This window comes from Phaenicophaeus curvirostris, chromosome 15, assembly GCF_032191515.1.
Source record: "Phaenicophaeus curvirostris isolate KB17595 chromosome 15, BPBGC_Pcur_1.0, whole genome shotgun sequence".
NCBI classification, from domain to species: domain Eukaryota; kingdom Metazoa; phylum Chordata; class Aves; order Cuculiformes; family Cuculidae; genus Phaenicophaeus; species Phaenicophaeus curvirostris.
In genome coordinates, this window is record NC_091406.1 from 14,779,483 (window position 1) to 14,806,590 (window position 27,108).

Consider the following 27,108-nt stretch of genomic DNA (forward strand, 5'->3'; position numbering starts at 1 on the left):
TTAGGGAGGGGCATGTATCCTCATTCGTTCCTTCTGGCAAATTTAACTCTAGCTATAATGAAAATATTTCTTACCTTTTTAACGTATCTCATTTTGACCTTTCAAATGCTTTTAATCAGGTTACAGGTTTTCTTAGTACTGAAGCATGAAGCTCCCTTTTCTGTCTTGTGGTTTTCATGTCTGCAATATCTTTCCATTAAAAGGAAATTTTATGTTTTTAGTTTCCTGTACGGTTCTCCCAAAGTGCCATTAATTATAGTGATAAACAGCAATGCGAAAATAGTTAATGGTCTGATATCTGTTGTGTTGCGGTCTGCCACTCAGAAAGGTTTTATTTGGGCTAAATATTTTCACATAAACTGGAATTTGACATAAACCTCACTTGAAAAGGATCGACAGCTTTTTCAGCTTTGATGTAAGGAAAGCGAGTAGATTCCAGCGTTCATTCAAGGTGTGGCCCACAGACAGTAAATTATATTGTCCTTTCTTCAGTTATTTATAATCTTTGTTTATTTAAGTCTACTTCCCAAAGTCTGAACTGGAAATCAGCTTTACAAAGATGGAAATATTTCAGACCTTCTTCAATACTAGGAGCATGCAATATTTCGTCTGTACTTAAATTGCTCATTTGCGAGCAGTTTGGTGGTTTCGTCCATAATCTTATGTTTGGATGCTTTCTGTATTCCATGATTTCTTCCAGGTATAGTCAGCTCTACTGCAAGACCTCGGAGAGATATGTAAAAGATGAAGCAAGCCTAGCTCCATATGAGTGACGATATTTCATTTCCCCCTTTGATTTTGAAATGCAGTTTAGCTCCAAGCTGTATTTCTAGATCTCAGTGCAGCGGACTGTCATGAATTGAATGATCAGCAGCAGCCTGATATTTCAGTCAGGAAAAAGACCACTGTTGGGGGAGCTTCTCTCTGTGCAATAGCATTTTAGGACTCTAGGGTGAAATCCTGGCTTTGCTGAAGGCAAAAATACAATTTGTATTGACTTCAGTGGAGCTGACATTTCACTGCAGTTTGCTGTTAAATGTTCATTCTTGAAGCAGGATCTGTTATGGGGCTCGATTAACTTCTTGTCAGGGCACACAAATGTTCAGTGTAAAATACCATAACAGTCTTAATCGTTCATTAAATGTTTAAGAAAAGAAAAGATATTTAGCTGCCTGAAGATGCAGCAGGACAAAGAGAAGCCAAATGATTGCACGCTTTTGTGTTTTCAAAAAGCCCACCAGTGACATTCGTGGCTAAAAAGTCAAGCCTATGATTTCCTTGTGCACCCAAAACTTCTGCTGATGTCAGTACGGGTTGTGTAAGAAATGCAAGACTGGATTTTGAGAGAAGAAATCAGATGAAGCAAGAAAAAATGTGAATATCAAGATGATTTCATGTAAATGTAAATATCAGTATCAAGAGTAATGGAAGATTAATCCATCACACCAATACTTTGCTCACTGCAGCTTATCATCTCCTAGCACTGAAATACAAACATCTCTACAGTGTTTCACAGCAAATGTTTAGCTCAAATTCAGAAGTGCATTCTGCAGACATTTAGAAAGCAGATAGGAACACCGTATTCAAGCTGTAGGTGTAACTAAGAAAAGTAGACTTCAGTTACCTGAAGCAGAGTTAGCCAGAATGTAGCACTGGGACCATGTTGTGATAGAGCAGATTTTAAGTATATTATTTACCCATTTACATAATACTAATCATATGACGTCTTCTGTTTATTTCACATTTGTTCGTCAGAAATTAAAGTTGCTTTTTTAGTAGGTTGCAAAGAGTTAACACAAAATCCCTAATCATTAGCCGGTTGGCACCAGTACTCTCTATGTGTGACTCTCACAGAGCTTAAGTAATTGCTGGTCGGAGTTTGTTCAAGGTAGTGTTATTTTTCCCACCTATTAGTGACTCCAGGCCCTTGAGTCACTCAGTGTTGCAGTGCTCCTGGAAATGAATTTGTCTAATAGAAATAAGGCCAACATCATTCAGGAGGGTACATAGCAGAAATGGCATGAGTGGTTGTTTTAACATTAGTTAGAATTTCAATAAAACTAAGTCAAGGTAAACAGGAGGTGTTTGGACAGTGGAAACAAGTTTCTAGCAGAGCATAGTCTGAACTCTCTGTGCCACTAGCATAAAGATCAAATAAGTATTTGCAGATTTACGTGAGGAGGTAGATTTCATGGAGTGTCTGGTAATTGCCTACCTAGGGCCTAATTACAACTTTTTCATTAGTGGAATTCTCTGGCATCAATGCTTAGCTGATGAGATAGATCTATATAAGAGATTTTTTTTTCTTCCTAATTTTTAAAAGCTGCACTTATTATGAAGTTCTGTAATGGTGGAAATTCAGTCACATATGATGATGGTTGTGAATCTCCCAATAAGTTTCTTCTAAAGACATTCCTAATCTTAGAGTGTTATTTTTGTCCCATAAGGCATAAACAGCTGATAAGTTGTTATAAATTCATGTTAGTTATAGTTAGTTCAGTAGAACCTTTTTTGGGGGAAGTCAAGTTAATGCAAGTTCCTGTGAGTTACGCTCATGCAGGTTTGTGTTTCTTCTTGGTCTGGTTTTACTGGCTAAATCAGAGACACGGTAAGATTAGAGAAGATGTTTTGACTTGATGAGTGATGGGAAAAAAATAACTGAAACAAATTACAGTTTTCCAGCTATGAAGGTATCAAACATATGCCAAGTAATCAGCTTGCTAGTGTAATAGGTTCATGAAGGAAAAGAGTTTTCTAATCTTATTCACTGTGGTTTTTTTCCAAGACAGCAACAGCTTTTATAAAATGAGGTTTATAACTTCTCATTACAGAATCTAATCTGCCCAAAAGACATTGAACAGCTGCAAAACTCTAACATCTTCTAGCTGTAAATTGTTTTCATTATTTATCTTTTTTTAACTAAAACAGAAAGGGGCATCAGATGATTTAACAAGACAAGAATTAAGTGACATTAGCTTTTGACAGCAGCAAATTATTCCTTTACCTAGCTGAATTGGTTTAGGTAATTTTTAAGTCATGATTGTCTACTAATTTTTAATATCCATATTACATAAAAGTGAAATATTTTGTAGATGGATTGCTTAGGAAAATTAATTTAACTTTAACACTGAAAGTCACAAGAGAAGTGATTGATTTCCGAGTTAGTCGTATTCTTCTGCATGGATTTTAGACATGATAGGAGCTTGCTTTGGTACAGTAATTTTCATATTAAAAAATTACATATGCACAATGCTTCAACAAATATTAACTGCATACGGAGGTCCAATAGTTCAAAGAAGAAGAAACTTGAACAAGCTTGTAGAATGGTTCTGTAATAATAAAACTAGAGGCCAGGACTTGCTACTTGTTCTTCATTTGTCCATTTTCTATTGTCTACAATTCTCAAACTGTCTTCCTGGATGTGCAGAAAATGGTTCTAATTCAGAGGACAAGGAAGAGGAACACATGAAATATAAACATATTTTAATGTTGGAATATTTTTCTTTTTTTTTTGCAACAGAGATTGGTTGCCAATTTAAAATTGTTCTTTTTTTTTCTATCACATGTAATACCTTATGAACAACTGCTTGTCCTGCCAGTAAATGCAAGCACAACTACAACAATGCTAAACCGATGTGAATTTATGTATTACCATGATGAAGAATCTGGGATTATTTTGGTTTGGTTGAGATTTTCTTGTTTTATCCCTACACAACCCCACCCTGTAGGATTGCTTGGAAATGTAAATACAGATTGTAACATGTACCTAAGAAGAAATAGCTTTGAGTTTTAGAATAATAGTCATTAAACAGCATTTTAACTTCTGGGTATTAAAATGCTGTACCTACACAGGTAAGATCATGATTTCTAGGTTTTCTAAAGAAATGCATCCTTTTCCTTGTACAATGTAATTTAGCAATGCTTCAAAACTTTATTTTAAGCTGCGTGAGATCATCCCATATTATTGTGTTTCCTCTTTTCTTAAAGGAGGTGCAGATTTTGGCAGGTATGTCTCAGTTTCTTCAGTGCCAATTTCCTGAGGGCTTTGGGCCCCTTCCCCTTAAGGTTGACTTTGCTTTTTGACGTTTCCCAGAAAGGCTCCCGGAGAACTTGGTGTGGGTGAGAAATTAGTTAGTTCCATTGCCTGCTTGAGAGGGGAGAGAATGAGTGCTGTTTGCACTGAGTTTGGCTTCAGTATCATCTTTAGAGATCTTGCCAACATAAATGTTCCCTGAATGCCACAGGAGCTCATCTGTTGATGGTGTGATGGAGCTGTGCCTCAGCAATGCTGATGCTCACTCTGCTCCTGCTGTTCTGGGGATCTCCAACAGCTCGAGTCTTTCAACATTCCACCCACCTTGAAATGAAAAATCCACTAGACAAAAAAAATAAAGCGAGAAAATTTTTGGGGGCCTCAGGGACCCAAGTGAAGTCCTTCTGAAAGAGCTTACCTCCAGGCTGCCCTAGGGAGCAGCCGGCCAGTAGCCAACCCATCATACATGCAGCCCCCAAAGACGTAGTTGTTCACACAGTCATCTCACTCCACAAACAGCTCCACCCTTTCTGATTTGACAGAGTAGAATCTCCAAAGTGTTGGTTAGAGCGGCATAAGCAAGCTATGTGCCATGCAAACCTCTGCAGCTCTGTTCTCAGAGAAGCTACTGACAAAAGATACAAATCTTCCTTATACACTGATAAAAATTGCCTTTGGTCTTGTGTTCTGGCCTGTAGTGTAGTTATGTAAGGTTGGGTTTTATAATTACCTTCCCACTGTTCATGCCACAGCTCTGATCTTACGCTTTTATGCATAGCAAAACTTTTGAGAAAACTAAGCAAGGCACTAGGTGTTGTTCATTTTGTTAAATGGGAAAGATACAAAACCATAGCACTGATTTGTCTTCCTTGGTTTATTGTTAGGTAAATCACAAGTGATGAGTTTCTCTGTCTAGATGTCTTTTTGAGCGTTATCTTTTAATTGTTTCAAAGCCACCTTCTGTCTTTTCCTGGTATCAGCTTCATCCTTAGTTGCCCTGACTATCAGAGAAATACCAAAAAATATCAACAAACAAGTCTGTGGAGGAATATCAGCCCTATGTTTTTAGGAAAACCTTATTTTCTCCTCTTGACTCTTGTGAAATAGACTCGGTGAAAACACTTTTCTTAGCTTGGCTGGTTTTGTTCATTTGTTGCTTTCAGAGAGATAGGAGCTTCAGAAGCACTCAAAGAACCTTTCTTCGGTGATAACTCTGTCATCCAAATCCTGATGTATATCTTTCTGTTTTGCTCTTTTGTAGCTTGTTTGCTTTAGAGAAAAAATGCAGCCAGAGTTTAGGCAGCAGAAAGCAACTTAAGGCTGAAGAAAACGTTCACAAATTGTCAGACGTTTTTCCTCTCTTTTTCTTGCATACTTCGTTTTGGGCTTTTGTCAGGGCAACTTGAAATATAGTCTAATGAGTAAAGGCTTAACCAAGTCCTCTTTACAGAAAAATCAGCATTGCTGCTTGCCAGTAGGCAGCTGTTGGGTGGTTTGTGTTCTCTTTCTGGCAGCAGAGGCCACAGCTCTGGGGAAGAATGGCTTTCTCTCCTGTGAAAAGCTTGGGCTGCTGGGGCTCCACACAGGCTCTGGTGTGCCGAAGTACAAGTGCTATCTTAGCTACAAAAATCACAGATGCTGTTACTGCACAGAAAAGGGGTGATTTTTCCTGTTGCCAGCTAACTGTAGTAATTTTATCAAATACAAAATATTTCTATTCCTTATGCTAGTTATGGTTGGACTCAATGATCCAGTCCAGGTCTTTTCCAACCTGGTGATTCTGTGATTCTATGACAATATCTACATAACTTTTTTAAAAAATATGAGTCTGCTTGAGAGTGTGCCCATTGGCAAGACCTGCTTTTCATAAATATCAGACAGACAGTTTTTTTCTGGTAGAAGCAATTATTCTGAGGAGGAGGAGAGTCTGCTGAATGCGCTGTACCTCAGGAAAGTTTCACCTTCATCAGCTGCCTGCTTAAGTTATAGTGTTTTGCCTTGCAGAAACATGCCTTATCTAGTTGTTTCCTAACACGTTTAGCGATGTTTCTCACACTTAAAGTGAACTTGACATTGCTGACAATGTAGGTGCTTCTGTTAGGCTGACTGGGAAGTGCAGTGCGAATGTGTCTGCTGCAGGAGGGGAGTGAGGAGAGGGGTGAAACCCACACAGAGGGGTCCTGGACATATTCCGTCAGTTGATGCCACCCAGCTTTCCAGGTCTGCTCCCTGAAGTAAGGGCGAAAAGGAGGGGGACATCTGGTCCTTCTCTTTTATCATCTTCAGTTAATGTCTGACCAATGCCATTACTAGGCAGCCTTCCTTGTATGATTTTAGTAAATGCGAGCAACGCAGCAGCTGCTGCTACTGATACCGTCCATCAGTGAAGTCATTCATATAATTTTATGGGACTTCTTTATATGGGGTTCTATACTTTGTATTGGTGTAACGTGAATATCGGCTTCAGTCAGTAAATGTCAAATTCTTAATTGCCAATTAAGTGTTACAGTTTCTTTTATGATGCCATCAGTTATGTAGAAACAACTCATCTCCTTTCACTTCTAACTTCCCTGGTTTCATGCATTAGTACTTGAATGCTATTTTATCTCGCAGACAGTTGTTTTAAAAAGGGCAGTTATCTTAAAGTTTCCCTTCTTTCTGCAATCTCATGTGTCGAGGGTTGCACAGCAAGTTTGTGGCTTGCATATGTCTTTTCTGTTTGAGTCCCGGTCCTTAAAACCAGGGCTGTAGAACAACAACATAAGTGGCTTTATTGATAGTAACATGTGATTAACTGTAGTTATTGCAGGTTATTTCTGTTTATTTGTTTATTTTCTGCATGAATAGGACGTAGCCTGACTTAGAGAAGTACAAAACAGTTATATCGTAACATCTTGATTATAAAGATTGCCAGCTGTTCAGTGCTGTTGAAACCTGATTTTGTTTGTTATTATGGTTATTGCCCCTACACATAGGAAGATACCTTCATAAATGTAAGTTATCAATGAAGATAAGCTGTTTAGGTATATTAAATTCTCAGTGTGACATGTTCACAATGCATGAGAAGACTCTACACAGATTTTTGCTGTACCTTTGCTAACCCTAGACATGAGATTCTCCTGATGGGAAGAGCTTGAGAGTAGCATTGCAGGCAGGTCCAAGAAGCTTTGAGATCTGTGTACCACCTCCAAGATTTAGATCTTTTCTAATAAAATAAGTTTTTGTATTGAAGTAGATAACTTAGCGGTGTGGGGTGGTGGCAAAATGAGTTGTGGTCTTCACAGAGTTAATGGAAAAATGACTATTTAAGAACTCTGGATGTTACGTGTGTCATTCTAAATGTATGTGGGTAAACCTATTTAAATGTATAAACATTTATACAATTATGTTTCTTATGTTGTTAGGAACAAGAAGAGGTAGTATGGAAAGAACCATGCAAAAAACCATGAGTATCTAATAAGCAGCATGCTTTTTTTCTTTGGATGTGTCTTTTATTTATGTATATTGATGCTAGGAGTGCTTGCAGGCAGTCAGGTTTTTTTTTCATTTTTTCCCCCTCATGATGAATTTTGATCTTTTAGGCTAAATTCAACCAGAGAATCTCTTTCCCAAATGTGTTGTTGTGATTAAGAGTAATGGAACTCCTCGTAGTTGTCTTATAAGTGTCTGAGCTTGAGACTGTCTGCTCTGTGGCCCCACTCCTTCATTATACCGGGACCACGCATGCAAGTTCACATGGGGAAGCTTGTGTGTTATTGAACCTCTATCTGGCTGTGAAGTTGTCCTTAAGAAAGAGAATAAAGGAATTCCGCACACCTATGTCTGACCTGTATACTCAGGTTTTGTGGATAACTTCCTGAGGGTGATGGTGGAGCTGTGATGTTGGTACCAGCTACAAGCGTGGCACAATTTTTGAATGTTGGTTCTATGGCAGATTTTAAGCCTTAGGGACTTGAACTGTAGTGGTAATTGAAGAATGGTTTAATAAAAGTTCCTGGGCTGATGAACAAAATGCAACTGTTTAAAAGAAAAAAAAAAGGAAAAAATAAGTCTTTGCTGTCTGCTATATAATCTTAGTGAGGAAAAAGGGAAAATAAGTGATAAGATGGTAAAGGCAGCCCTTGCAGAATAAGGTATTGTGGCTAAAGCCCAAAGCTATCCCAAATCAGAATGCCCTGCAGAAGGAGAGTTATCGAGATTTTTCATTAGGTAGTAAGATAAGATAAATGACAGGAGAAAGTAATGAGGGAAAAGCTATCAAGGAAAAGGGGGTTTTGTTCTTGTATAGTTGCTGGTTTTGAAAAATGCCTTCGAAATGCCGTATCCAATATCTGTACTAGTCTTTGCCATGCGCGAGTGTGTGCAGTGTGAGCATGCATGTGAACTGATATTGGAAGAAGAAATAATAATAATTTTTATTGTTGAATTTGCAATGTATCAGCTTTTAGACTTCGATTTCCCTTTCTAGCTTTGGTATCTGGTTTATGTTTCTTTGGGTATATTACACAATTACATTATTGCTGTCAACAGAAGTAAAGTATCCATTACATAGTGTTTCTGTCAATGCACAACTGGATAAAGATCTGATTCATAGAGGCTTTATCATATTAATATATGAAGAGTAGATACAAATTGTGCCAAATCCTATTTACATTATGGATTTAACTGTTGAAAGCAGCAATGTAACAGAATACTGATATTACCATACATCATAGTATGTTTTATAATACTGTAGGGTATTGCAAGTACCATTGTGAAGTGGGGGAAATTTAGAAACATTTCAAGAGATGGAGGGGTTCAAAATAAAGCTGTAAGGCATCTACAGACAAATGAGCAGGTCTGGCAAGAACCTCAGGTTTGTAAATCCTATGAAACTTAGTCTGCTTATAAACTGGAAAACTTAGTCTGCTATTTTATATGGTGCAATCACACATTGAACTTATTTGACCAAGATATTAGTGTTGAACAGTATGAATTAAGCATGTTACGTCAAACTTAAGACTATATAGTAGCAAATAAATTGCATTGATCATGCTCTTTATAGCCTAGCTGCATACATTCAATTCTCTTCAGCAGTTTCACAACCATTCTCTAAACTGTGGTACTGCAGATGGTTACCCCTTAGAATCATTTCCTAAGGCAAAAAAGCTTAATAGGATCTCTTCTTCTGTTCCTCTTCAGTAATTTTTCAACTCACTTCCCAGCAGATTTTGCAAAAGGTTGGGTGCCTTAAGATGTGCTGTGTTTTTCAAGGACTGTGGGTGGAAAGCCATAGAGAGAGAAGACGCTGTACTTAGAGCCCCAGTATTGTAGAGGGAAAGGCTATAGTGAGAGTTCAGTAGGTGCCAAAAATCGACTTGACAAAAACTGAGTTGAAAGGCTGAGAACGCCCCAACCACAAGAAAAGTTTTAATCAAATTTGGCAGCTTGTTAGAAAAATCTAACCACGGGACATATCGGCAGTAGGTTCTGGGTTTTTCTATTAATACCTGCTTATGGACAAATCTTCCTTGGGAGCCAACTTCCCACCAAAATAATGCAGTGTTTTAAGAACTTGATACCTTCTGTTTCCTCTAAGCTAGGAACAGAGCTGTAGTAATTAGATATTTTACCTTGTCTTGAGGGGTTTGGACTGTGTTACTTCATGAAGGTAACAATGTGATTAGCTTTCCTTGCAATGTATTCACAGAATCACAGAATCACCAGGTTGGAAGAGACCCACCGGATCATCGAGTCCAACCATTCCTGTCAAACACTAGGATTAGGGACTTCCACAAAACCATGCACGCTGCAATGCTGCAGCCAAGACATGTCACTGCAGCTAAAACAAATGAGCCTAGTAAGAATCTACAGGACAGTATTTTCTTAAAAGGCTGAATGTATTTTGAATGATACCAGAAAGTTACATTCATCACTGATGTTTTAAACACATCAATGCAATAAAATAAATACATCGAAAACCAATCTTAGGTTGTTTTAATTTCTTTTGATATTTTCTGCAAAAACTTACCTAAAATTCTCTAAAATACCACGTGCAGTTTACACAGAAGGAAAAACCTTTTTCCCTTCATCTCATAACCTCACACGTACAACATTTTAATAATACAGTAATATATTTCCATGTGATACAGTAAAGAAGCAGAGCCAGAATACATGAAAATTATATGCACACAATGGGCATAGTGTCATATTCCTGTTTGAGGTGTGTCAAACCTCAGCCTCTCTGCTTGTTTCCAACGCATTGCAAAGAAATAATTAGAACCTGGTTTTGTTCAGTCACTTCCCTTGAATGTTTAGCATATTCACTGTACTATTTCATAAGAATAGCATAATCTCGAATAATAACAGTAATTATTTCTGTCATCAATATTAGAATTATTTCCTCATAAATGCAAGTCCACAATAAAAATATTCAATGCATATTGAATTTTCTCTAGCATAGAAGATTGTAGATGGCGGCTACTGTAGAGTAGCTTAAACCCATTTCTGTCATATGATAACTTGATGATTTAGTCTTATCATATATTTATGCTGTGCTAAAAGTATAATAAAAATAAGCATAATAGTCACTTGCCTATCTCCAGGTATTTATTTGACTTCAGACTTTTTGAAGGTGAGAAAGCAGTTGATGCTGTTTACTGGTACCATGCAATGAAAGGTTTTTTTCTAGAATTTATGGGTATCTTTGGTTGATTGCTGCTTCCCAAATATAATTTATATGGTCAGAATTTTAAAATTTTCATAATTTTCTTTTTTTTTTTCCTTCTTTGGAGTTTGGTGGATGACTTTAAAGGATTATGTAACGATATAGACCATGGCGTAATTCACAGAAAGTGAGGGATTCTTTATTCCAAAAATGAAGATAGAAGTCATGAGAAAGCTGGGCTGTATTTTCCTTGCTACTCTTTCTTTAAGAAAGGTGGAAACAAGGATGTGCCATTTTATGTCATTTTGCTGTGGTTTAACATTTGTAGCTAGCATGCAGCAGATCTCTCTTTGCCCCCCAGACTTTGGCAATATCACAGAGGTTATATTTTCTGATGTATAAATTATTCATGAACAGTTTCTGCAATGCACTAGATAAACTTCCAGAGATCCGAATGCTCGTTTCTCTTTTTTTTCTTCAGCCTATAACTGGTCTTATACTAATAGGCAATGCAAAAAAACCAACCCAGAACTGTTCTCATATGTTTGCATTTGATGGAATGGATTGATGTAAAGTTATAAAAGGAAAGAATAAACAATTGTGAACATTTTTTTAGTTCGGTTGACCAAAATGTATTGATACAGTGGGCTGAGGTACATTAAAGTTCAGGTTGCAGAGTTGAAATTAACCTGGCTGGTGAGCTAGGCAGGAAATTCTGTCCCTATAGCACCAGCGCAGAAAGAAATGTGAGTGAAAGGACAGGAAAGCTTAAAAGTTTCCGACCAGTATTCCAGCTTAGCCCATCTTTACAGTAGAATAATTCCTTTTGAGCCCTGCTGTCCCATGTGCTTCCTATCATATCCATCAGTGGGTTTTGGAGAGATCTACAACAATACAGGAACAACTTCAGCTTGTAGGTGGCCTTCATATTGTTCTCATTACATGCCTCTAACTGTACTGGAGCAATTTCTCTGGTTTAAAAAAACCCTTGTATATACACACACATATATAAATAATATCACACCACCCCCATTATTTTAAGAAATGATTACAGATGTGTGTTGTAATTCCAGGAACCAACTCAATATAGTCCCCTATCCCATTGGTCTCATTTGGCCACACGAACTATTTCTGTGAATATTCCTCCAGTACAATATGTAGGTGATTGTCTTTTATTTTGCAGCACCTGAGAAGTCAGGCTGGCGCCTCGCACCGTTTGGCTGCTGTGTTTGTCCATGCCCAGCAGAAGGGAGCGCTTCCCATCCAGGGGTGCGCAGTTGCTCTCGTTCACTCAACATCTGTTCACCTGAGGGGTTACGAGCTGATGCTGCAGAGAGATTTTTGGAATGAGTTCGCAACCTAGCTGCTCACAATGCCTTGAATATGATACAAATAGACAAGTTTGTACCAGTGGAGAGATTTTTTGTCTCTGTGCAGCAGGAATCGTGTGTGACGATGGACAGTTACAATGCAATTACTTGGCTGTTTGGTTTTTTTCATTACATTCATTACTGATCTTTGATCCCTGTGTCCTCTTTCCCAGGTCGTCCCATTCCACCTACATCCTCGTCTAGCCTTCTCCCATCTGCTCAGCTTCCCAGTTCTCATAATCCTCCACCAGTTAGCTGCCAGATGCCATTGCTAGACAGCAATACGTCCCATCAAATCATGGACACCAATCCCGATGAGGAGTTCTCTCCTAATTCATATCTGCTAAGAGCGTGTTCAGGGCCACAGCAGACTTCCAGCAGTGGTAAGAAAATTGCAAACATATGGAGTTTGTTTGTGACATGTTTGTGCCGGGTTTATGCTTTTTTTTTTTTTTTTTTGTGAATGTGTTCTTGCATATATGGAAATGAGACAAACAAAAATCTTACTCTTCTATTTCATGGAAACACCATACATCGTATATGTTATTCTTTCATTTTACTGGAGAGAGTTTTTTACTTTTAAGATTGTTATAAGCAGTGTGAAAAATATTACTAAATTGTTGTCATCAGAGATTTATTTTTTGAAGTAGTTTTCCTGCTCCTTGATGCATCTGTTAAGAGAGAGGTGTACACACAATGGTTCTTTGTTCTGCATGGGCTACTCCAATATCTCATGTGGGCGATGGGGTTCAATATCTGAAAACGTGTGTTGCTTCTGCCATTCTGTGTCTTTTCTTGTTTCAGCATGTGTCTGGTTCTATACTCCCAATGTCACATTTAACTAAGATACTGCTATTTTGCAGCAAATTAAGTACTGTCTTTCAGGCCACCATTTTAAAACATTTGCAGCTTTGCTGTCACATAATCTGTAGTGCTTAGGGTTTTCTGTTGGGTTTTTTTTGTTTGTTTGTTTTGGGTGGTTCCTTGTGGTTTTTTCTTTAATTAGCAGATGCTGACTTTTCATGTTGACAGCCAAAAATTGAGGAATGAAGATGCAATCCCTTTTTAGAAATACAGCAAAACAGAAGAAGGCTATTAAAGCTCCTTTTTCTTCTTCTTTTTGCTTTTGTTTTCTTTTTTGAACATAGATATCAGCCATGCAGTCCCTTTATGTTTAACTAAGCACTGTGAGTTTATATCTTATATGTGGTTTCTGATCTGCTCAAGGCCACACTTTCCAATAACAATATAGTTCTGAACACTATCAGAGATGCTATATAGTGTGAAACTGTTGGCCTTGGTGGGTGCATGCAGTCCACTTAAACAGTGCTCTTTAAACAGTGGCTGGTGGTGCATGGTGGGAGGATGAAATAATGAGCAGGGGTTGAAATATGAAAGATTCAGAGTGGATATAAGGTAAATCTTTTTCCTTAAGTGCTGGATTGGAACAGGTTGCTCAGAGAGCCTGTGCAGTCTCTGTCCTGGAGGTTTTCAAGAACAGGCTGGTTCAAATCCTGAGCTACTTGGTCTGACCTCCGAGCTGCCCTTGCTTGACCAGAAACTGGACTAGGGACCTCTTGGGGTTCCTTCTGTCCTGAATTATCCTTTCACCCTATGGTCCAATTGCTGTCTCAGATAAATAAAATACACAAAGAAATAATAAATCCGAGGTTGAGCATGCTTCTTTGGTACTTGAAGTTCGGGGGTGGGAAATACGAGACCAATTTGGTTTCGGCTTTGGTTTTTTGCTTTTGTTTTGAGTTTTTTTCAGAGGTTTAGGGGAATCTAGGGAGCCGCAGACCTTAAACTCCCTTTGTCTGTATTGGGCAACTCAGTAGAATCTATAGAAATGGGCAGGAGGAGGGAAGTGAGTGTGTTCTATCTTTGATGAGTCAGTGTATCTTCTGTGAAAGGTAGTGCTGCCTTAGAAACATTAAAGACTTGTTTGGAGGGGTCAGCCATTTCTGAATAAGGGGCATCTGCTTGGTGAAGGGCCTTCGTATTTTCAAAAGGTTCTCAGCAAAATCTGTCACTTAACTGCTTTTAAGGAACCTAAACTAAGATAGAGTAAGCAGAAGCTGGAGCTCCTCGGTGAATTTTCGTGGGCCATGAAGATATCTGGAGAAGATAATGAGCGCTGGGGTAAGAAAGGTAGCTGATCATAAGGTGCTAAGAATGTGATCAGACTGTGAAAAATCACGAAGGACCCTATGAGACCGAATAACAGGGCAAGAAAATGGTAGAGGAAATTCAGGACAGAGAAACTAAGTAATATTCATGGAAAAAGCCACTCTCGTTCGCTGGTTTGCAATGGATTATTATTACTATATGTAGTAATACCATTCAAGGGTGAATTGCTGGGGATGTACGTGCTTAATCTTAGAGCTCAGGATCAGGTGAATGTTGACAGCTGAAGAAAAGAATAAAGAACAAAACAGAGAACGTTGTCTAAATGGCATGATGGATCAGTTTACAAGGATTTAAAAGGGAATCGGGCAAGTAAATGGGAGGGAGATGCAATGAGGGTTGCTAAGTGGAAGAAAATCACGGTCAGGGAACCTGAACCAGAAAAAGAATCTTGGAGGATACTTCAACACTTGGTGCTTGGTATTTGTAGTCATAGTTGGAGACTGAGTGAACCAAGGTAGTTATTCTTGTAAAGCCAAGTGAAGGAAGCTGCAGTACAAGTGAAAACGTGATGGAAAAGCTCTTTCTGTTCCATTTCAAATAGTAGTCATTGTTTCTTTATATCCTTAAAAACTTTGTTTCACAGTTGTTACTGTGGACTGGCCCAAGGAACCTTTTTGACATGCTCAGATATGCTTTGAACTGCTATTGAAAGGCTGAATTATTCATTCTACTTTTTAACATTTTTTTCCGCCAAATATTCCATTTTCTTCTTTGTTAACCAGTCATAGAATACATAACGACTTATAGTTTTCAGGGTATAAGAAATGCAATTTTTGGTTTTTAACCATAGACCATAATTGTTTGATCACCACTGAGAGTATTTGAAAATGTGAGCTCTCCTGGGCTTCATACATTCTATGGAAATGAATAAGACTTTGCTAGCAGTCTCATTCTATAGTTCTGACTGTGTTTACTTTAGAGAGTTTGTAAGAAAACAGATAGTGACATATACCTTAAATTGGAAAAGGTCACCATTTTATTTGTGGGTCATCCTTATTTTTGAAAGATTTTTAGAGTTTGTTTTACTTATCTACATAGACTCATAAGGAAAGGTGGATCATGCTTTGAGATTTTTTTTTTTTAAATAATTTTTTTAAAAAATCTATTTTTAGTTGAAAACTTGGCAACATAGATCCAGACACTGTGCGAGCAAGAAGAAATTTAGATATCTTGTATAAGTTTGGTCTTGGGTTAAAAAGGAGGATTTGGTGATTTTTAGATTTAAAGCTTAGATTCCAGATAATCTTTGATCATTAATAAATATTTGCTAGCAGTGTCTAGGTTCTTCTTTAAACATTTCTTTCACAGTCTTAAGTGCTGAAGATGAAATATTTGCAGAAGTCTCCCACTGATTACATTATTTAATAAGTGTCCTCTTGTTTGTCTGATTGTACACTTACACTTGCTTCAACCTCTACAATTACTGGATAGCTCCTCAACAAGTTTAAGATGAGTCTTCTTGGATATGAGGTGGTAGTCATCCACATGTACTGCCCTGTGCCCTTCACAATAGCCATCTTGATTTATCTAGAAACCTCATTTGCCTAAAAAAATTACGTAATCAAATCTTCCATCAAATGAGCAATCTATTGTTGATATTATGAAGGCCTTTAATCTACAATAAATCTTTGTTAGAACTCATCAGAGCTTCCAGTTTGAGAGAAATGTGATTATAGCACTCTTAAAATGACATTACATCATCGGGGTGATTGGTTTATCATTTGGAGAAGCGACATCAATCATAGCTTAGCATAACCACACAGTAAATGAATTCAACCTTTCTACTGCAGAACAATGACACAGTAATTGCTCAAAATCAGACTTAAAATGAAATCAGAAAATGCACTTTCTTTAAATATGATGTTAACCTAATGGAATATATTATTAAAAATCATGTTTGAGGAAATTCTATGTAATTAAAAATATGTGAAAATGTATTCCTTTTTTCTCTCATTAAAACCTGATTTCAGTTGCAGAATCATTTTCTATGCAACGGATATTATGCAGTTTTTAATTGAACTCCCATCACTTACATTTCTCTGCTTGTATTTTTTTAATATAATATGCAGCACAATTATATGTGATGAAGGACAAGAGGTTTTTGAAATCTGGTGCACCTGCTGATCGTGTTTTGAAAAACACATATTATAGAAGGAAGCGAGACCTTTATCCTTGAAAAGTTAGTGTTGTTTTTTTTCCCTTTTAAAAGAAGGTCAGTTCCTGTCACAGCATTTTCTAGGATGGTTTCTTACAGCTAACAGTAGAATAGTTTTATTTCTTCTTGCTGTATATATTGTATGTATTTTCTCTCTAATAATGTAAGGTGAGTCATCTTTTTGGAATGCCTTTTTAATGGCTTTAGTCATAATGCAATATAGCCGGCTGTTTTCCAACCTTACACAGGAAAAAGCATAAGGGGTATTGTTGCTAGCAGCTTGCCTTTACTTTTTATATAGGATTTATTCCTATTAAACCAAATTTTGGAATCCCAACAGAAAAACTGTTTGATTTTCAAACTGAGTAAAGCACCTAGGATACACTTACTTGCACAATAGTTTTTGATGTAATGGATCCATAAAGGGATGCATTCATCATCACCAACCATTCTAGCAGTTCACAAGTAGATGCAGAAAGATTTTCAGAGTATTTTGAATTTGGGAAGATCCTAAGCTGTGCAGTAGATATTGTTACAATTCCCAAGAAGTTACTGAAGTCTAACTGGAGGAGGGGTATCATGCCCAGTTTTTCAGTGAGAACATGTCTTTTTGGCTCAGAGATAATAATACAAAGTAGTTGGCTCAATGTAATGATATTTGCCCACAGGGTAGTTTGGTTGCTGCTTAGAAGACAGGGTTTGCTTTGATTTTTTTTCACAAGCAATTGCTGGTGGTGAGGAATAGAGAAATAGTTTGGCTTGAGCAAAATAGTTATTGTTTTTTAGTGTGGTCTCTGAGTTAAAGTGGAAAGAAAGAATAACACTCTATGCTAATAACCCTTGCTTGTGTTAATTTATTATGTAAATGTATTCATTATGTTGAGTATAAATATCTGGAAGGATCTCCTGTGTTCAACAGATATTACCCGTCTATAGGTTTTAATCTTTATTAATGTATAATTACCACCACCTCCTTCCAGTTTAATACAGTATGTAAAAATATGTTTTTTTCCTGAAGGAAGCCAGAGCTTTCATTAATGCACAGTAGCTGGAGGGCTTATTTGAGATCCTCTGCTGAGAGTGCTTGGAAGTGTATGTTTTATAACCATGTACAATCTGGTATAAAATAAACAGGTATTTCCACTTTCTATTGTACAATGCAAACCCATACAGAAGATAGTCATCTTGAAGAAGTAAATGAATCCTATAGAAAAATAATTACAACTCCTTCAGTTGATTAAATATCACCCCGTACTGAACAGGGAAAGACGTTTCCGTACCTGCCAATTCACGTAATAGAAAATAAAGTAGCAACAAAAAACTATAATCCATAGCTCTCCCCCTCCACCCCCAAAGAAAAGGATTGACTTTGACTTACTTAAGAGACTAAATAAGAGTTTGGATCTCTCACTAGGTAGCATCTTCATCTCATTGCCAGAAAGATATGGTTTTAAACTGTAGATAAGAAACCTCTGTCTGCATGGTTGTCCCAGTGTGACAGCCAGTTCCTAGATGGCTGGAGGAACTATTCACAATTAACCAGGCTCAATATTGAGCATTAAATATTCTAACAGGAATCTCGTGGTCAACAAAGATAAGTGCACAGTCTTGCCCCTGGGGAGCAGTAACCCCCTATACCAGTACATGCTGGGGCTGACCGGTTGGGAAGCAGCTATACAGAAGTGCACCTGGGATCTTGGAGGACAAGAGAGAGAGCATAAGCCAGCAATGTGCCCTGGGGCAAAGTAGCCCAGCAGCACTGCCACCAGGGTCAAGGGAGCTGATGCTTCTTCTCTGCTCCACGCTGGTGAGACATTGGCAGAGCTGGGGCACTTACTGGAGCATGTCGAGTGAAGAGCCACTAAGGTAATCAAGGGATTGGAGCATCTAGCGCTCTGTGAGGGCTGAGAGAGATAGACTGTTCATTCTGGAGAAGAAAAGGCTCAGCGGGATCTTATCCCAGTGGGGAAGAGTAAGGATAAGGGAGACAGGCTCTTCTCACTTGGTGTTCAATGAAAGAAGGCTTAAGTTGAAATATAGAAAATTCTGTCTAAATGCAAGAAGAAACTTTTTTTTACTGTAAAGGGAGATCAAGCATTGGAGCAGTTTGACCAGAGAGACTGCAAAGTCTGCATACTTAGAAATGCTCAGAAATATCTGTTGTTAATAGTTTCAGCAGTTAGTAAAAAGACTGGCCAGAACTTAGAGAGCAGGTTTATGGCACCTCCTTGTGCATCCCCAACTGAAGATACAGATCACTCCATTCCACACTCCATGCTCTCAGAGATTTTGTAGTTCCCCCAGTGTTGTCTGCTCAAATACACAGTGATGTCCTCATGATAACTTGAAGTTTGAGGACATTCTTTCTTGATCCACACTGTATGGGTTCATAAAATATGTTTTGCTCATATACTGTCATCGTAGGTGGCAGAGGTCTTGCCAACACTCTTGCGCAGAAAGTAAGTATAGGATGCTTGAGCAATATTAGTATTTAATTTTACATAAAGGTTTTGGTTTGTTCTTTTTGCATTAGGAATACTAAAAGCAAATTTTTTTCTGATTACATTTTACAACAATGCAAAAAACCAATTCAGATTATCATTTTAATTTCTATTCCCAAACAAAAAGGAAATTACATGTTTTTCCTGAAATAATAATATTTTTTTATTATTATTATTGTTGTTGTTATTATTCTTATTACTATTAATTGCAGTGATAGAGGCTTTTTTCCTGTCTTGGCACCCATGGCTGTTATGTTCTGCCATGAGTGTAGAAGAAAGCAATGCTCATTTGCGGAATTCTAGCCTTAATGCTTAATAAAGCTGAAGAGCATAAACCACCCTGCATTTCTCAATCTTTTCTGCAGCAGGTGACGATGTCCAATAAAGATTTTTCTGTTACAGTAGATAAGATTGAAGAGAAGCTAAACCCTGTTGGTTCCCGGTGTTCATGCTATGAAGACTGGCTTCGAGGTTTTAAGCAATAATCCCTTTCTATGCATATTGTTTGAAACAGTGTATATGTTTAGCAGCAACATCTTTAAATAGCTTTTTTTTTTTCTAATTTGTTTTTAATACTTAAATTCTCTAAATCCTTAATGGCTGGTCACATTCTAATTCCCTTGCATTTCTTGAGTCTAATTTTAGAGCTTTGGACTGAAATTAGAGATGGAAGGAACAGCATGAGCTATGTTTTCCCATTGAAACTGAAGGGTGTACTTTTTCTTAAGTATTATATCCATGGTGCTGCAACTATTACTGATATAATTACTGCTTCTAATCTGGATAGCATATGTCAACAATGTCAGCAGATGTCTGAATTTCAGCCAGAAGATGTGATTCTTGATATTAAGAAATTGAAGAGACATTGTATTTATTAATTTATGAATTCATAATTATAACAGGCAAATCTCAAACAGAAGATTATGGTATTAAAAATGATAATGTGTTACAAAAAGCTGTAAAATCGAGAGCAGATTCTAATTGTGTTATTTCTATATTCTTCTTAAACTTGTGTGGTTTTTGAGAGCTGCAGGGATTTTACTTAGCTGCTCTCACATCATTTTAGTTTAAGGTCTGTAAATGTGTTAAGCTGGCAGCCTCTGTAGCAATAAAAGCAGCACAGCAAAGAGGCTGTGGTGCCAGCTTTCCAAGGTGCCATTTCTCCAGCACGTTGCTCTGCTGTTTTCTAATGTCTTCATTGATGACAAGGGAACAAATCAGGTACCATGGCCAGTAAGGCCTCATTTTTTTTCTCATTGCCCATCCTTATTTTGTCTCTCAGCAGCTGGTTTGAGATCACTGATCACATTTGAAACCTATTGTTGCTCTGTTTTGTTGTGCCAAAGAAATAGGTGCCTAGACTTGGTTTCTTGCTTGAAAAGCAGCATTGGTAGTTTTACAATTATGAGCAGAGAACTCTTTTTCGTCTTTTTTTTTTTGTCTTTCGTATGCTGAGTCCAAATGCTGTTTTGTGTTTTTCCTTTGTGCGTAAAAATGATCATGCTAATGCTCTCTGCTGTAAGTCATGCTGTATGGGAAAGAATTTCTCACGCTTTCTAAGAGTTTTGTCTTTTGATACAGAATTTTGAATCTTCTGAACTCTACCTGCTTTTTTTGTTGGCAATGATGTAGTCCTAATAACTTCATAGCTGTATTGCCTGTGCTTCATAGGTCATAAATTTGAGAACCTAAAATTTAGGATATTTTTTTTTCAGAATTCTTTTAAATATTTGCACATGGCAAGTTCTGTGGTTTGTTTTCTGCTTGTTTAGTTGTTTTTTTTAACAACCAAATGTTTAATAACTTAATTCTTTCTCCCTATAAATCCAAGTAAGTCTTGCTACAAATACTTGAAGGCAAGGAGACACTTCATCTGATTCAATATCTTGTCTTATGGGTTTCCTAATTTTTGATAAGGCAAAGCCATACATATCTGCTTTACTAAAATGATAAATTATGAAATTATCAAGTACTTAAGTTATTCCTGGTTATAGAATCACTTGAATAGTTTTACAGTTATAGAATATCTATTTCTAATATGCTTGTAAATATTAGCATCTTATCAGGCAAATCTGTAAATGTATTGATCACGCTGTAATCTTTAGAAACTGAGTTTAGCTTCAGATAAAGCATGATTCAATAAAAAGAAATTAGGACTTCTTTTCATTTAGATGATGTTGACTATTGTTCTAAAAAGTACGCGACTCGGAGAACTCCCCACATAGCTGGAGAAAGTGCTCAGTGGTTATTAAGTATTCTCACCGTTATTTTTTTTCCCCATTCATGCCTGACTCTGCCTGACAGTTTTGCCATGCATGTATTTTATATCCCTTCAGCATAAAGAGAAAGCAATCTGAACTCTGTCATTTGACTCAATATTTTTCCCTTTCTGCAACAGCCCTGTTCCCTCTGGGCTTACGTACACTAAAAGGGTTTGTGCTTATAGCTTTATTGATGAAACCCTCCACTGAAAATACAGCTCACCCAAGCAAAATATGCTTTCCTTTAACTTCCTAATCCAATTTCCCAAATGGATTAAGCCATACTGTATAAAGGACTCCTTTGCTTGCATCACTGCATCTTCTGCTGGGTTGTGCTGATGCATGCTTATGTAGACCAGGTTTTTGTCTTTCTTACAATTTCAGCTTTAGCGATAGCCTTGTGCAGCCACTGTTGCAGTCTATGTAATGAAAGTATGTGGTTCCTCCATTTAGCATCTGCTTTATTTTTATGCAGACTTAGAAATGTTTCCTGCAGAAAGAGCATGATGGTAGGAGGCCAAGTAAATGTTCACAGGCTCTGCTATTATGGGGTGGATTCAGAGCTGAGCATGGCATTTCAGCTTGGTTCTGTCTGTGGCGGTGCTCTCTACTTTCATCCTGTTTGTCCTAATCTCACCTGTGGTCAGCTGGCTTTATGCCACTCTGAAGATTCAGGGACAGAAGGATTTGGGAGTCAAAGTCCTGAACTGATGAGTTCCTTTCTTTTTTGGAATGCCCATGTTGTTTGTGATAATTGCATATTAAAACTACAGGTGAGAGGTTATTTTTCTCACATAGAATCATAGGATAGTTCCAACCCTCGTGCCATGGGCAGGGACATCCCACTAGATCAAGTTACCCAAGGCCTCATACTGTAGGAATCAGTGATACCAAGGTAGACCTGTTTGATACTTCTTTGACTTGGGGTCCGTGAACTGACCTTGGGTTGTAAGAGCAGGAAACTGAACAAAGAGATGGACATCAGAGATGCAAATCAGGGTGGAGACAGCATTTAGGGGCAGTGTGTGGGGTTTTGGAGGTCAACCAACCAAGTGTTGATGCTGGTGATTGCGAGCGCATGGACAATAGGCCTGGGCCAATCAGGATGCTATGGGAGGCGTGTGGAAAGATGTGCAAAGGTATATAAACCTGTAAGTTGCAACAATAAAGGTCACCGCTTTTACATGTATGTGGAGTCCATCTCGTCGTTTCATTCCCGCACCACAGAACCTGGCTTTAAACACCTCTAGAGATGGGGCAGCCACAACTTCCCTTGGCAACCTGTTCCAGTGTCTCACCACTCTCATGCTGAAGAAATTCTTCCTTATGTCTAGTCTAAATCTTCCTTTCTCCAGTTTATACCCACTGCCCCTCATCCTATCACCACAAGCCTTTATGAATAGTCCCTCTCCAGCTTTCTTGTAGGCTCCTTTCAGGTACTGGAAGGTCGCTATAAGGTCTCCTCGGAGCCTTCTTTACTCCAGGCTGAACAAGCCCAGCTCTCTCACCCTGTCCTCGTATGGGAGGTGCTCCAGCCCTTTGATCATCTTTATCACCTCCTCTGGACCCATTCTAACAGCTCCATATCGTTCTTACATTGGCGATTCCAGAACTGGACACAGTACTCCAGATGAGCTCTCACAAGAGAGGAATAAAGGGGCAGAATCACTTCCCTCGCCCTGCTGGCCACACTTCTTTTGATGCAGCCCAGGATACAGTTGGCCTTCTGGGCTGTGAGCACACACTGCCATCTCATGTTGAGCTTCTCATCGACCGGTGCCCCCAAGTCCTTCTCTACAGGGCTGCTCTGAATCACGTCATCCCCCATCATGTACTGAAAATGGGGATTGCCCCAACCTGAGTGTACGGCCTTGCTCTTGGCCTCGCTGAACCTCGTTCCTACAGGCCCACTTCTCCAGCCCATCCAGGTCCCTCTGGATGACATCCTTCCGATGTGGCAACTACACCCCTGAGCTTGGTGTCATCTGCAAAATAAGCTAATCAACAAAAAATATTGCCTTTGTTATTACATTACAGTTATATGTAATTTACTTTTCTGCCAGATTCATAGAAAGAAAACCTGAGGACTTTGAACATTTGTATTTATTATTCAAAGTTAATTACTCGCCTGAGTAAATGCTTACTTTTTCAGATATCTTGACAGCATGGCATAGAGGGAATCCTGTTCCATTCTGTCAGCTCCCCAAATGTTTTCACAGCTCAATCTGTGGCATTCACATGTGAATGAAATTGCATCACTTGGTCTGTTCCATTTGTTTGAATTCTGTGTTTTCCTCCAGTCTGTAGCAGTGCTGCACTTGCTCCCAGCTCCCTAGGTTGCTTTTATTGCAGTGACCTTTTCCGTCTGCCTAGGGTGCTATTTGTCATTCGGCGCCCCTTTGGTCCCTGTCTTACCCCATCAAGGTATTGCTCCTTTACCACAGTTCCTTTCTGTGTAATGCATTTGTGCTGGATATCATGGGGCTGTAACTGTGTGATTTTTCAGTATCTGAGCTTCTTTCTCCTTTTATTCAGGTCAGATTTAACAATTTGTGAAATAAATAAATGAATGCATACATACAGGCAGAAAGATAATGGCATCTTTATGATTATAGTGATAGCTGGTACTTGCATATCTGAGATCTCAAGAAAAACCTAATAAATCAAAAGGCAAGAGAATTGGCAGCTCAGTGTGGAGCTGGTATTGGTTTGAGGAGACTCCTTGTCCTTGATGTTCTGGTTTTTTTGGAGCAGAATCCAGAACGCTGTAGAAAATGAGAATGACCTTTTATAAACAATAAATAGCAATGTGTACAGGCACCTATACATAGCAAAACGGTAAAAGCTAGGGACTTTACTCTGTTACTAGATTGTTTCCAATCTACCTAAGAGGGACTGGCTTACTATGAACTACCATGCCCCAAAACTTCCATTTCTAGTAACAACAAAAGAGTTCAGTTTTGTCTTGGTACTTCATAAGAAAAAGATTTAGGACTTTGTTTTGAAACATCCTTCTTGGTCTTGAATCTCCAGACCTGGGAGACAGTTGTTAGCAAATAATAAAATGGGAATGCCCAGTGGCAAATTGACATAGTTTGGGGAGAACTGAGAAATCTGGACTTTAATGTGTATGCTGAATTAATTGAATCTCTAATGTATGGGCCATGCTAATTATTCTGGCTTTTACAAATCATTTTTCCTACTGGAATCAGTGGGGATTTTACACACCAAACACCAGGCTAACTCCTCAGCTAATACGCACTGTAATGAAGTGTGACACAGTGTTTGAGCATGTTTGTTAATAACTTGCTCCCACAAAGAGGTGGATAATTATTTCACTTGACACAAATCTGCCAGTTATAGGGACTAGCACATATGAAAAGGTGTAAAGTCTTTGAAACTTTGTAAGCTTCAGGTTTCTGAAAACATAATGTACAGTCAAGAGAAAGGAGTTTGGGGAGTTAGAGCTCAAGGGGCAAATGATGGCTCTGAATTAGTCTGTCAAGCAGTGAGAATGAGAACTGGGACTGGGACGGTTTGGGAGTGCATATAAATCCTTAGTGACCCTGCGGTGCAAGGTTCATCAACTCTTGGCATCTTCATTTCCACTGTAGCTGAAAACTTGTTACAAAAGCAAAAGGGAGTATGATGGAGGCAAAACAAACAAACGAGCGAAAGGCAGTTGCTAAGGCTTGGATAGAAAGAAAGAAGAAATTAATACTTTTTAGATTTGTAAATTTGGTTAGGAAGAGCAGTATGGATTATTTCACTCTAAAACAAAATGTGGGTAGTTTTTTTTCTTCCTTTTTAAGGTTCAGCCTTTTTGTTTAACTGTTTTTCAGTGCGGGTTTAAAAAAGAAACACAAAAATCCCCCAAAACCAACAGAGACAAATCCTCTAAATGAAAGATGAAGATATTTACTTAAAATCTTCCAAATGAAATGGTTTAGCATTTGAAAAATGAAATAATTACTGTTTCTGCCTTTTCCAAATCTCTTCTCCTTTCCTCCTCTATCTTTTTCAGCTAGAAATGTAGCCAAATTTAATCAGATATTCATGAATAGTTTGTCTTTTTGTGATTTGAAGCAGGCACTAGGCAGAAAATAGTTAAAGAATACTTATTATTCTCAAATCTGTGAACTTAGTAGGTATGGTAAGGCCAGTCAATTATACTTGAGTGTGCTCTATGCAGCTGGAGAAGAGGGTGCAGAAAAAAACAGATCACCTTAAAGAAAAGGAGGAATTTCCAAGACACTGAGTTTCGGATTTGAGATTTACTTGAAAGCATGATGAGATTATGGAAACAAATATGTATGAACAGACTGAGAACTGGTGGTTCTGATAATGTGGAAAGGCTGGTGAGGCACTCTACTTATGAAATTAATTGGAGGAAAAGACTAGAGACCAACTGGAAACCAAACTTTTAAAAGCGTGCTGTCTGCAAGTACGGCCCAGTCTGTCTACACAGGTAGCACAGCCACTTCTTCCAAATCATTTACAGGAAGAAGCTATAGAATACAAATCACTAGAAATCATCATGTGGAAGTACATTGATGGCCACAAAATTTATTTATTTATTTGTTTTCCAACCATAGACCAGTTCTTCTAAATACCTTTCTTTTTTTTTTCTTTTTTTTCTTTTTTTTTTTCATTTTTATTGTTGACAACTGGAAAGATTCCGCATTTTTCATTTCCTCTGAGATCAAGCCAGAAACACAAATGCATTGTTTAATTTTTTTTTTTTGGAACCGTTTCCATTAATATCCTGCGGTCACAAAGTAGCCGCTGCTGTTTCACAGCTCTTTATCATGGCAGTTTTATTCTGGAGAAGCTACTGTGATTGTTCCTTGAGACTCAGAACCCCAAAAGCGTAGCTGACTCTTCTGGGTAACGTGGTAGTGGAACTCTTCAGTCAAGCTTAGTTCAGATGATAGCAGTTTCTTAATATTTAATGTTTAAATCTCTTTAAGGAAATAGGTACTGGTGGATCCTGCTGGATCAGCAGCCTTTTCATTCAATGATTTCTTCATAGGGTAGCGTAGGCTGGTTTATAGAACAGTATCTTCTTTATATGATAGGCAGATTCAGTTCAAATTTCCAAATTCCTAAGCAGTCTGCAGGCTGCAGTCACTTTCAGGATGGCTGATTTGGTATTTGTTCTCTCTAGGTGGTTGGATTTTGTTTGGTTTGCAGAGAGGGCAGGGGGAAATGCATGTAGGTTTGGTTTGTTGGTATCTTTGGTTTGGTTTTCAGCTATATTTTTAAATATATTGTCATCTTTCTGGGACTCTTAATTTTGAAGTGTTTTTTAATAACAAAATGGTTATGTTCATGTGATTTACAAAAAACTACATTGCAGTTAGTTCTTTTCAGGAATTAATGCTCTAGCATGCCGACTACAGAAATATCACCATTAGGTTTCTGTCTGTGCCGAAATTCTGCAGTTCAGTTATTTGTAGTTCCCAGGAAATCCTCTCAGATGGTTTTATGAGAAAGCACCTAAAAAGTATGGGGAAACTATAGTGAGATTGTATAATTTTTTATTTTGATTTAAACATTATGTTATCGAACAACATAAAAATAAAATAATTTTTTTAAAAACCAAGCCTAAGCAAAAAAACACAAACAGAGGAAAGTTTTTGTCTTTATAGTTTAGCTAACCCTCCCTGTGTGTTTCCTGACAACAAAACTCTCTGTGTCTCCGTCCCCGAGTCTTAAATCCAAGCAGCTATTAGAGTTCTGTTCCTTTATTTCAGATAAAAGTTTTTGTTTTCTCACTGCAAAGCAAACACAGAGTTACCATCATACCTGGGAAGCAGTTAGTGCTTCCCATAGCAACCCAACCACGAGAGCAGGATTCTCAGCTCACGGGCACACCACGTCCCTGTAGAAATTACCAAGTCCTATCTGAAAGTATGCTTCTGTTTTCATAGGATTTGACGCTTTCTCTAC

At 38.1% G+C, this 27,108-nt stretch overlaps 1 protein-coding gene across 10 annotated transcripts in view; it reads left to right on the plus strand.

The window, feature by feature from the left end:
- Window positions 1–27,108, plus strand: part of TENM2 (teneurin transmembrane protein 2) — a 596,193-nt gene that overhangs the window by 350,020 nt on the left and 219,065 nt on the right. For 9 of the 10 annotated variants that reach the window (XM_069869284.1, XM_069869285.1, XM_069869286.1 and 6 more), the window contains one exon: window positions 12,223–12,432. The exons of the other annotated variant lie outside the window; for it this stretch is intronic. In XM_069869284.1, the coding sequence (XP_069725385.1) occupies window positions 12,223–12,432 (210 nt within the window). The remainder of the gene's footprint in view (window positions 1–12,222; window positions 12,433–27,108) is intronic. 10 annotated transcript variants of the gene reach the window in all.